We start from the raw sequence: 12775 nt of genomic DNA on the forward strand, positions 1-12775 counted from the left end.
GTAGATCATTCCTTAAATGCACAGTAATAATGATCAATTCACTTTGCTGTTGTACATCAACAGATGCAATGGACATCCATCTGTATAGAGGACTTTATAATTGTTTTTCTTTTATCCTGTTCCCCAATAATGTTCTTCCAGCTTTAATGTTTCAGGAGCTATTTCTGTGCTGCAGTGCATTGTGGTAAAAGAATCTCCTAAAGTTAGACGAGCTAAAATGGTTTGTTTCACAAAGTGGCTGCACCAAGGGACTGCACCAAAAGCCAGTACAAGATTAATGATGATTAATTTGAACTGTGAAACATGCACAGCTACTCCAGTCACATCCAAGAATGAAAATATGGGGCTGGAAATGAGAATAATAGGTCCACTTTAAACTAGTTAGAAATCACTCTCCATTAGCTACACGGTGCACTGTGATGAATGCATGCACTAGTTCCACCAAAAATAGACAAACGAGGTGTCTCTTACCATGTAATTGACATGTTGGAAACACTATAATAAAATGCGTGACATTTGATGGATGTGGAAATTCTAATCATGCAACACCAGATCTGTTAGTGAGCACGGAATGAGAAACATTTATTTGAAATCTCAGTCTATTCTGCACTATTTAGAAAGCTACTCAGAGTCTGCCGTGTATATTGCAAATAACAAATGGCTGAACAGAAGTAATTTTGCATACGGAGTCTGTGCAGCTGCAGGTGAGTTGTTTGATGCTTCGCGTTCCTGTGAGAGCTCTGCTGCGAGACGTGCAGCGGCTCAGAGGGCTTTTCTTAGATCAGATTCTCTGAGTTAGTCTTACAAGCATACATTAATCTGGTTTATGGAATCTAGATTAGGTTTATCTCTGCGTAGTCTGTCAGGCTGCCGCTCACACTCTGCAGTCGGAGGGAAATTAAATGTCTGTGTTGTTCATGTTATTTTTAGTTCTGAGCATTGCTCATGTATCTCTGTCGTATCATGTGGTGCATTCTGCCTGGAGAAATACGTTCAAACATGTTGACCTCCTCCAGCCAAGAGGAAGCAAGTGATGCTAAAAGATGCTGGCACGCTCTGACCTCAGGACCTCTCAACAGAGTCATTCAGCTGCATTCAGAAATATTAAACAACAGCTGGATGAACAGATGAATGATATAGTGGATTTTTCATTCACCGTATTTCAGAATCAGAATCAGAATCAGAATACTTTATTGATCCCTGGGGGAAATTATTTTTTGTTACAGTTTCTCCATTTATGGCTCCAAATCAGATACCCTTCATTATTTGTCAGATTTACAGTGCTACACAAGAAACTGCAAAAGCCATTGATAAAATTAATCTTTTTATCTCTGAATTATAATCACAACCGTAAATTGTATAACTCTGTAATTGCAATGTCTTTCTCTTCACTGAGAAAACGGCCCCCACTATTTGGCATCTCAGATGTGAGTGTAGTTAAATATGCTTTTGGACACCAAGACAGTGGCTAATTACTCAGTTTATTGATTAAAAATCTAATGAGCTCCCTGCACCAAGTGATGAAAATTATGAATCATGTTGCTTTTGATGATTTGCAGGAGACGACAATAACTGAGATAAAGCAGAAGATTATGAAGATCCCGGATGCTAACGGTATCGTCATAGATGGGTTCCCTCGGGACGTCGGACAGGCCCTGTCCTTTGAGGACCAGGTGAGTCTCATTTATCCTCTAATGCACGAATGTCCAAATTATTTTACATTGTGGGCCAGACCAGTAAAACTCCTCTTACTATCAGTGTAATTAGGCTTAACTACACATTTAATCCCTGAGTTATTTTTACATAAGAAAAAGAAAGAGCAATTTCAGCAGTGCATCTTTTTTTCTTCATGATAAAGAAATGCTGCTGCAGTAACTGAATAATTCTGTCAGCATGACTCTTTTGGCTAAAGCTGTTAGAAATACATGTGTAAATTTAAAGAAAAGGTTCTGTTGACTTAATGCAGAGGCTGTTCTTCACATTTTCCAAAGGCGTCCAGTGGGCCAGCTTGGAGTCTTTGCCAAGCGAATTCTGGCCCTTGAGCCTTATGTTTGACACCCTTTTCTATTGCTTTGTTCATCCTGGGCTCAGATGCTGTTTTCATGTTTATAACTTAAGTCATTTTACATAAATCTTAATTTTGCAGCCTTTAGGCTTAAACTATCTGTCACATCTAATCTGCAAACATAAAGAGTATTTTCTGTGTTTGGAGATTTGCTAAACAATTTTATATTTCTTTGAGTTATGAAAATTGCTTTCATGTTTCATTGACTCTATATATAAAAGAGTCACTTTGTCTCATGTGCAGTACACAACAACCCTTTCATACCTGCTGTGTTTAATCGCACAAGGGGCATTTTATCTTTATACTGTGTGCGAACTGTGTAAGTTATCGGCTAATGACAGCAAGCTTGGTTGGCAAGCTGTATCCACAGACTTTCTGGCAGACGCCTTCTCATTAGCACTAAGCAACAGACTGAAAAATATTAGAATACCATACACCAAAACTAGAGCACAAACTTCTTGAGGGTCTGTTAGTGGGGGTGGGTAACATAGCCTCAAAATGATATAATATTTGAGCAATACAGGAAAGGAAATACTGAAAAATGTTTTATTAATGATTGCAGCTTGCAGTCAGCAGCATTTATAAGTATAAGTGAACGAAGGGCATTTTCCATCCTTCTTTTCTAATGAGCTACAGTCACTGATGACACGCTTCCTAATTTGAAGTGCAAGTCTATTGAAACAAGATGCCAGCAGCCGCAGTTGCGTTGTTATAAAGCAGGAGTAGTGACACAGCGGCACACCATGGGTCAAATGTAGCTCATAAGTAGCTCGGTGTTATTTTCCCCAAATATATTAAAATAAAGGATCGAATAGCATGGATTTTTTTATTCATTTATTTGCCCCAGTGGGGAAATTTGATTGCACTTCATATGACATTTGTATGCATTAACATAAGACAAAATGTTGCCTACAATATACAGAGATTTTCACTCCCGATTGGGCAACCTATGTATTGCTCATGTTCAGCCGTTTGATGGTTCGAGCAGTAAAAGACAGTTTTGGCCAGTTTATTTGTGAACAAGGGGTGAAAACTGTGCTTCCGTTTAACAGCTTAAGTAATTCAACCCTGTATCTCGTGACATGATAAAATAGAAAAATATTTTCCACCTGGGATGTTTTATCTTGGGTCGAGCTTTTTAACCAGTTTCTTAAAGTCCTGCTTTTCTTGCTCTTATACGTGTCCGTGGTCGCCCTTCTGGTGTGAACACTAGCGAACGTAAAAGCATGCTGCAGTATCACATTGTTATATAAAAATGTATACTGGTATTAATACAGAATAAATAATGGTTAAGAACACATTAGTTCAGTTTATTTGTCACATATTTGCATTAATCTTACTGTGAAACAAACCAACACTATAAACTCATTCGAGAGAGTCAGTTCAGTGATGCAAATTAGGTAAAGTGAAAAAACTCTAAGCCTTAACCCTTTATCGCCCAAGTATTACACAGGGTGCCTGGGTGTATTTTCTAATTTTGACTAATTAAAATTACAAAATAATAATAATTCTCATCTTTCACGAACCATTTAGATTTTTACCTGTGGGCTAAAATGGCTGAGGAGTTACAGCAATGTGAAGTGCACATGGTAAAACAGGTCAAGCAGCAGTATCTTGTGAATGCTTTGTGCTGCTGTGATACATCAAATATCCCCATAAAGTTTGATTAGATTAGATACAAAGATTAAAACTGTTTCTTGCACCAGTTTGTAAAACATTTATTTCATATGTAAAGTTTAAAATATATATATATATTATTAAATTACTAAATTTTAATGAAAGCATCAAGTGGTCATTTGAGGAACTGCAGTGTTTGGTTCTTCCTCGGCGGTGTTGTGATTAGTGCCTGTAATCAAATGACACATTTTTTTATTAAATAACTAATTACAATTACATCTGTTTGGTAATTTAACTGCGCACATCACCATTGCTATTTTATTGTCTTGATTCAAATTTCAAGATTTCTATTCCTAACTCTACTGTAGATGGGACAACATTATATTTCTATGTTTTTCCTTTGTTTCAGTCTGTGACTAACAGGCACACATGCTCCACCAGATGAGTTTCAAAGTCACTGTGTTTATTTTGTCAGGGAGACACAGTGAAAATTGTTGTCTGTGTGTTTGACACACACACAAAGAGCCATTCAAGTAGGCACCTGCTACAAGCCAAGTATGTAAATGAGCTGGTTGTTCTCGACACACCGACCGTTTCCTGTCTAGTTCATCTCCAGCACTAAAAGAGCTGAGCGTATCATGGCTTAGTGGTTTGAGTAAATCTACGTCAGTTTGATATGCTAAATATCAGGAGCTACACAGCGACAACAGGCCATTATGAGGGTTTTTAAGACTTAAATATTTAAGTTGTCGCATCCAAATTAGCATTCTTCCAATTGCCTTTGCATTAGAAAGCTGCATATGACAAAAGTCAAACTGAAATCCTCTTCAGGTTTCGATGACAGTTATTGTTCGTATTTCATAATTTGTTAAAAGTGGATAAGTGGATGCTTCTGGTAACAACTTTAATGGTGCATTGACGTCATTGGTGTGGGAATTTAATGTTGAGGCACAGACTCTTTTCGGGCTCTTTTCATTAAACTCTAATATGGCAGAAATATCTAAGTTAGCAGGTAAATTGTTCACTAAGAATATTATGACTGGGTCCTTTACAGGAGTGCAATTTACTTATTTTGCTGCAATCTAAGGCAAATTGTTGGGTCTGTGTTTCCACAAGCCCCGCTAATTCTAGAGACTTATTCATCATGAAGAAAACAAGACAGTCGATCGATCATTTGCGCAAGGGAGTCCTCGTCTGTGTCCACCACGAAAATGACCCCGACGACGGCCTCCTCTCGCTGCCTTTTATTGAGAGACAGTTCACACAAAACACATCACAGCAAAGCAACGCCCACATGGTTCTAAGACAAGGCATTGTATGTATATGTGTGAACTTCTGTAAGAATGTGTGTGTGTGTGTGTGTGTGTGTGTGTGTGTGTGTGTGTGTGTGTGTGTGTGTGTGTGTGTGTGTGTGTGTGTGTGTGTGTGTGTGTGTGTGTGTGTGTTACCTCCTGCTGACCAAAGGGTCATAAAAGCAGGAAGCTTACATCAAAAAGCACAAGGATGTGTCTGTAATAAAAGACTACAGCCCCCCACCCAGAACCTGGAGAATCTGGGGAGGGGGACAGTAAAATTCCTTTCATCCCACAGTTAAACAATGTAGAGATGGATGGTAAGCATAGAAATGACAACATTTAACAATTTACTCTAAGACAAATTAAGGGTTTTTTAAGTTGAATTTTTCTTATGTTTTGCTTTTTTTTTTACCCTGAAGCCTGCAAACACTGAAAGATGTTTGATGTCATCTGTTCTTTTACTACATTCCCATCATTATTTTTCATTTATGGTGTTGTAGTACTTGTTGAGCTGATGGCAAATGCTGTAGTCTGATTATTGCACTCCATGTGATAGAATTATGGGAGGCTAGTTGGCATTAGTTATTTTTCTCAGGTCCAGTTTATTGGTGCTTCCTTTTCCTGCCTTTCTGCCTCTCTCCAGTTTTATGAAATTCTTGCTGAGAGGCAGAGTTCAATGTTAAAGAGATCAGTTTTTAAAGGTACTGATTGAACTAATTTGTGTAATTTTTATTTTCTCTTTGATTATTAAAACAGTAAAAAAAAAAATCATTCAAAATACAACCAGTCAGTGTGTCTACAGAGTCTGCCTTTTTGCTTGTCCCCCACCTAGTGTTTGATATTTGACATTATCACAGACCTCAAGTTCACACCAGGCCCTATCAAGCTTCTGATCAGCTATTTACCATTTTGCTGTCCTGCCACTGTTCAATGTTCTTCAAATGAACAGGTAACAGCTCACTGAGCAGGAACTCTGAAGACGTTCTGACTGGCAGACTGGTTCATGGTCTCTGCATTATCAAGCATCTGACCAAAGTAGGAAGTTGATGATGTTTTTTTTGGCTTTATCTTCTAGAAACTGCAGTACTTAAAGAAGGAATTTTTATGGGAAGTCACAAAATGCTTTGAAAAGCCATTCATCCATCTTCTTCCACTTATCCAATTCTGGCGCTGGAGTCTATCCCAGGGTGAGACAGGGTATATACCCTACAGAGGTTACCAGTTTATTGCAAACACATAGAGACAGACAACCATTCATAATCACATTCACACCTACATCCAACTTACAATAATCAACTAACCTGACCCTACGCTCTCTAAACTGCATCCAAAGTACCCGGAGAGAACCCACACACACACAGGGAGACACCAGACTGAATTCGAACCCAGAACCTTCTTGCTTGTGAGGCTTACAGCCACACCACCATGCTGTTCCCTTTTTGAAAACATCAGGTTTGATATGAAGATGATAAATAGTACAAATATTCTGGAAACACGGACGCTGGGATACAGCTTGTGTATGCTTTTTTTTCCTCTGAGCTTCTAAAGGAAAGTCCGGCTCTACAGCTGAGTGGCCAATTGTGTGTCACAAAACAGTCGATTGCTTTTAGTGGGACTAATGCTCTCAATCACTATTAAACTCACTTAAGATTTATCAGCTTTTTAATAAGCGCTGAGTGACTTTTAGAGCCGTTTAGGGCCTTTTGAGGTCAGTAGAAGATAATCCTGACCTTGTAATGTCAGCAATTTTAGCTGCATTACAGGGAACAAGACGGAAGGACAGCAGACTTTCAAGTCCTACTTGGAAAGGATTAACATTTCAAGAAGACATTTTACAAAAAAAGAATGATTAAAGTCTCACCTTGTCACCACCAAGTCAGTATATCACACAAGAATATGTTAATTTTGTTCATTTATTTTATTACTTTGTTGGGCCATAAAACATGAGAAAAACACCAAACACAAGTTCCTGCAGCTTCATGTCACATTCTATTATTATTCTGTTTCAGATCGATGATGGTTCAGCTGGACTCTGAATGCAATACTTATTGTGAACTTTGGTTTATGTAGATTGATTCGGAACAGGCAAGACCAGATTTGCAATTCCTGCTCATTTATTTTACAGTATTATTACAAACAGATTGCATATAATTGCCAGCTTGACCCCATTCAGTAGGAAACTGACTAATGATAGACTGATTTCAACTTAATGCCGTTTTATTGCTGTGTTGATGCATGATGCAAGTTATGTGATCAACAGATCAATAAGTTGACCTTGAAGTCCTTGGTGGATGTAAGGCAAATTTTAATGGATTGTTAGCATGACCCCGCTCTACTCATCTTCAAAGTTTTATCAGAATTACTTTAAAACTTTTCAAGCTATCGTGTCAACAGTTACACACACCCACACATGCAAACACTACCAAAAACATTACCTCCTTCTCAAAGGTTATGTTTTTATTGGATGTACCATGAAGATACTCAATGCACCTGAACACCACTTTTAATTAAAAAAAACTTTTTGGCCTTTCTATCAAACATTTTACCGCAAATTTAATACATAAGGCAACCTTTTTTTTTCTTGTTGGTGCTGGAAATATTTTTTGACAATTTATGGAAAAACTGTGAGGTCTGAACAATTCTCACAGTGTGATTTGTTATTTGTCCAGCAACAACTCTGCTGTACCTTTGGACATAAGATTGCACCAAAAGGTGTTTCACCAGGTTTGATGATCAGTGCAGCAGCAAGTGCCTCAATCAATGACAGTATGTGCTGTCGGTGTGTCACGTAAGGAAGCTGTGATGCAGCCTGTGAATATTCTGTAACTATCAAACAGCGTTGGTACTCTCTACAAAACTGCAGCTCCACTGTGGCACAGAATGGTTGATTAAATTTGTGTTTTTTGGGCTCCTGCAGGGAAAACCAGATGGGACTCTTTTGAAAGCGCCACTTACTGAAAGATAGTGTGGAGCTTTATCTCGTCATCTTTCCAGTCAACACATCCAAATGGCTTGTCATTGTAGACAGCCACAGCCAGTCATGTGGCTCTACAGAGGCTGTTCTCTTCAGTTAGGGTAACAAATGGTCCAAAAGACCATTTCTGTCTCTGGAACTATGTTTTCCTATTGCCTTTTTTTGTATGCAGACACGCAAGGAAACGTGCTTCATACACACTGAAATATGCAAAATTGTATTTACATGTACAGTGAAATAAACAGGCAAATGCATAAAATTGCAAAGAGGTCAAAGCATGAAAGTGCATGAACGCACATGGTTGTGACACACAACAAATGTGCATTAGCACATGAGTGCATGCAAAAAGATATAACCTATAAATACAGAAGAAAGAGATAACCATACTTAATATATGAAAACATGCTTACATGAAGTCGAGCACAAACCAAAACAGTTTTTATTTTGTCATCCCAGACGTCACCGTTTCTGTTTTCAGTTGCATGGCATTAGTCACAGTGTGCTACCAACTCAGTTAAAAACAAGTTTAACACGATCACTGTCACTCTGAGTGTCAAACCTACAGACAATTAGCAGTTCAAGCTGCCGCTCTCCTCGGCTTCAGAATGAGAATCGTCTTTGTTTAGCTGCCTCTGGTCCCACGCTTGGGCTGCACTGTATTATTTGTTGAGCTGACACAGACTTGTGAATCTTGTGAAACATCTAATAAAAAGCATTTCATTTAAAAGATAATACTGAACTTGTATTCACCAAACACACCCTGACATGACTCAAGCAAGTCTGATCATGTCTCTGGAAGTATAAATAAGCAGCTTTCTATTGTTAAATCAACTTACAGGTAAACGGATATGATATATCAATGCTGAGTTTACTACCCGAGCTTCACACTCAGTTATAAAACTACCTCATAGTCAGCAAATTTGAATAAAAACCATGATATAAAAGACTATGAAGTATATGAACAGACTAGTTAATTATACCACTGAGTACTCTAATTTTTCTGTACTGTCTTTGGTTTATTTGGGAAACTTACTGTAGTTTAGTTATACATGATGTTATGATACTTTAAAATAGCTCATTAGGAATTAGTTAGAAAATGCTCTGTATATATATCTATATACGAATCATCACTGCTTACATATATACTAATCTTCAACTGTGTATTTTTGCTACTCATCAGCGATAAATGATTAGGTCGGCCATGGCGCTCTTTAAATTCCTTAGTAATGACTGTAATATAAGAAGTGATCCACAGCTTTTTCTTTCTGCAGCCAGCTGTGCAGAAAGTATCGTAGAAGCATCTTAGATGCTTTAAATATGCACCAGTCAGCCACAACTTTGAAATTGTCCTGGGCGACGCATGGAGACAGGACCTGGGTAGCGGCTAAATCAGATTGGGATCTGGCAAGTTTCAAGGCTGTGTCAAAGCTTTGAGCTCTTTGTGGATTTCTGCACTGTCTCAAGATGTATTTCCCCACTGGGGGAGACTGTGGAGTGAGGAACTCGTCTGGGGTATACGGTATGTGAAAGTAAATTTCAAACAAATGCCAGAACCCAAGGTTTCTCAGCAGAGCGTTGTAATGAGATAGTGTTATTCATTGCACTATTTTATATTACTTTAATTTCGTTCAGGTCACAGATTAACATACAATTTAGTTTTGTTTTATATATTTAACTTTAACCTGAAAGTCCCTTAAGATCTTTTTCTTTTTTTTATCACAAGAGAACAACATTTCCACAGTTATAATAAGATGATTTTCCAAGTATGCCAGATTTATTGAACAACAAGCATTCAGGCATTGTGAGGGGTTTCTGTGGGCCCATCACAGTAACCACTGTGGATATGTAACCCACTCGAATGTCTTTGTTATATCCTCTTGCCACTCTGGTTTTTGTACCCTCTCTCCCTGTTGTTGTGAAGAGGCCAAGTTTGGGTGTAATAATAGCTCATAATGAGGTTGCTGTCGTCTCCCCGGTCCGCTGCGCCTGACAGCAGATTCCACTCAGTACGTGCTCCCTGTCTGAAAGCTGCCTGAGGAAACAAAACACATAAACAAGAGGATACATGTGGCTGGCTCGTGTAGAGAATCAGTGCTAACCAGGCAACACCCACCCAATCACATACTCCTCCCTTCTTTGATACACCTCAAAGCTGAGCTATAAGTGTGTTTCCAGCTGTTCCAAACATGGAGCAGATCACATCTGCTAATGTGTAAACAATTCAATAAACTCACAGTCACTGGCTAACTCATCTATGTTGCCACACATTTGTGTGTTAATAGGCATTTTCACATTCACGGCCCGGAAGTCGTATAAATCACCGCTTTTCATAAGCAGCAGTCTCTGAAATTCAGTTAAGCTGATTCAATTTTTTTTATTGTCAGAATGTTATTTAAGTGCCATTTAAAATAGCTTACAGCGGTTTGTAAAGGGGCACTGCTGTTAGATCAGGACTAGAGAAAGTCTACTGGATGTTACATAAGGTAGATATCCATGCAGCTTTGTTTATAAGTGTGTCTTAGCAACCGCTCAGAAACAGTTCATAAAGTCATTAATGATTGGATGTGAGCTGATGACCACCTAGATATTAATGCAAGCATGCGGCAGGCCTGGGGTATACAATAACCAGTATTTGTTTTAAGGCTTGAAGCTTTTATTGTTATGATCAGCGACCAGACTACAAGCCAATTCAATTAACTTCTCAACTGCATTTAAGGTGTTTCTATTTTTCTTAAAGATTTAAATATAGCTGATTGTACTACAAGGCTGCCCAAGAATTCTATAGTCCACTTTTCAAGAGTAAAATTTCTTAGTATTTCATTTGAATCCTATTTAACACTTATTAGCAGGTGTCTATTAGTGCAGTGGATCTGTATGGTCTATGGATGGACTCCACCCACTTGTCTAAATCTAGTCTCTTCTTGCCAGTAGGGATGTTTCACTAGCAAGAACCCCAACCCAAAATATGAATGATACTCATTTATTGATGAGCTACAGGAGAGGGTAAAGTATGGCAGAGGTCTAACTGAAAATCTGTAGTGGCTCCCAGCCTGGCAAATTTCCCGATATGTCTCAGAGAGGCTGACAAAAAGGGGGAAAGTGAAGGAAGGGTGAGGCATACAAATGAGAACAAATGGGTTTGTGGTGCAATGAGTTTACAGGAATTAATGTTTGAGGTTTGGTGCACTCTGGTTTGTTTCCCCTTGACTCTAAAGAGAATGATAGTCTATAAAATGAACCAATGTTATTTAGTTAGATCATAGATCAACAAGCTGACAGACTGAATAGACGCCTCTTTGCAACCAGAGGAGTCACCGCCTTCTGACTTAAAAAGAATGCAGGTTTACGGCACTTCTGACTTCACTTTTCAGACATGGAACCTTTTTATGTTAAACAATGAATCATATTTCCTCGAAGGTGTTCCTTTAGGTCTACCCTTCTGTGGACTGTTTATGGGATCAACTCGAGGATGTCATTTTTTATACATTACAACTTTTTACACTGAAAGAAAAAAATAATGGTGCCTTTCATCAGAATCAGAACACACTATTAATCCGGAAGGAAATTATGTGGTTACAGTTGCTCCAAGACAATGAGTACAGCAACAAACTGAATTAAATAAAAAAATATATTTCAAAATTACAAAATATAAGAAATAGCTCTAATATATACAAACAGCTCACTTATAAATATCCAGAATATTACAAAGATTAAATATACATTATTGAAATTTTACTCTAAACTGTAAATCTATGCAAGAATGATTTCCTGTGTCGTTCAGTGGTGCATTTGACTTAAGGGAGTCCAGTTCCATCCCCACAACATCAGTGAAAACTTCTTAAGCCAGCAGGTCTCTGTCCAATGGCTGAAGTCTGTGGTGTAGAGGGTGAAGAGGAAAGGGGAGAGGACGGTCCCTTGTGGTGCCTCTATGTTGCTGATCACCTTATCAGACACACAATGTTGAAGACACACAAATTGTGGTCTTCCTGTCAGGTAATCAACAATCCAAGACACAAGAAAGGCATCCACCTGCATCGCTGTCAGCTTATCACCCAGGAGTGTTGGCCTGATGGTATGAATGCACTGGAAAAGTCAAAAAACGTGACCCTCACAGTGCTCGCCGGCTTCCCCAGATGGTCGTAGACACGATTGAGCAGGTAGATGATGGCGTCCTCAGCTCCGAGACGGGGCTGGTAAGTGAACTGAAGGGGATCCTGATGTGACCTGACAATAGGTCAGAGTTGGATAAGGATGAGTCTTTCCAGGGTCTTCATGAGATGGGAAGTCAGTGCCACAGGTCTGTAATCCTGGGAGACACTGGTGCAGGATACCGCATGGATTTTTTTCTTTTTTTCTAAATCAACAAATATATAGCTGAGTTTCCAGTTGCCTTTTCAGCATCTTTACATAACTTATTTGGCATCATTCAGTGGTCACATCAGAGCACAATGTAACTCACATGTCATGTGCAGCAGTTAACTATGACATCTGGGAGCAGCAGGCAGTTTGTAGCCAGTTTGTTGGAAGTGTTTAAGCTGTCTGTGAGTAGATGCACACACTCAAGTGTTTCAGTTAAACTTCAGTTTAGATTGCAATAACCTCATATTAATAAGAGTAATATTGGATGATGTTTAAGCATATTATTCTTGAGTTGATCCTACCTTGGGTTCCCAGCATTCTGCTTGGCTCAAAAGCAAGAATGTAAATATTATGTTTAATGCTCTAAATTAATAAATGGAAACATCCATGATAGTTTCTGTGTAATAAGCAGTAAACAGCTGGAAAATGCAAAACCGCCAGTTTCTATTTACCATGTAATAACCT

General features: G+C 38.6%; 1 protein-coding gene across 1 annotated transcript in view; it reads left to right on the plus strand.

Annotated features, from left to right (window-relative positions):
* Positions 1 to 12775, plus strand: part of ak5 (adenylate kinase 5) — a 103121-nt gene that overhangs the window by 13319 nt on the left and 77027 nt on the right. Inside the window, exon 5 of the mRNA XM_004555225.5 lies at positions 1560 to 1673. Coding sequence (XP_004555282.3) covers positions 1560 to 1673 — 114 coding nt within the window. The remainder of the gene's footprint in view (positions 1 to 1559; positions 1674 to 12775) is intronic.

This window comes from Maylandia zebra, linkage group LG18 (assembly GCF_041146795.1).
Source record: "Maylandia zebra isolate NMK-2024a linkage group LG18, Mzebra_GT3a, whole genome shotgun sequence".
In the NCBI taxonomy this organism is placed as follows: Eukaryota; Metazoa; Chordata; class Actinopteri; order Cichliformes; family Cichlidae; genus Maylandia; species Maylandia zebra.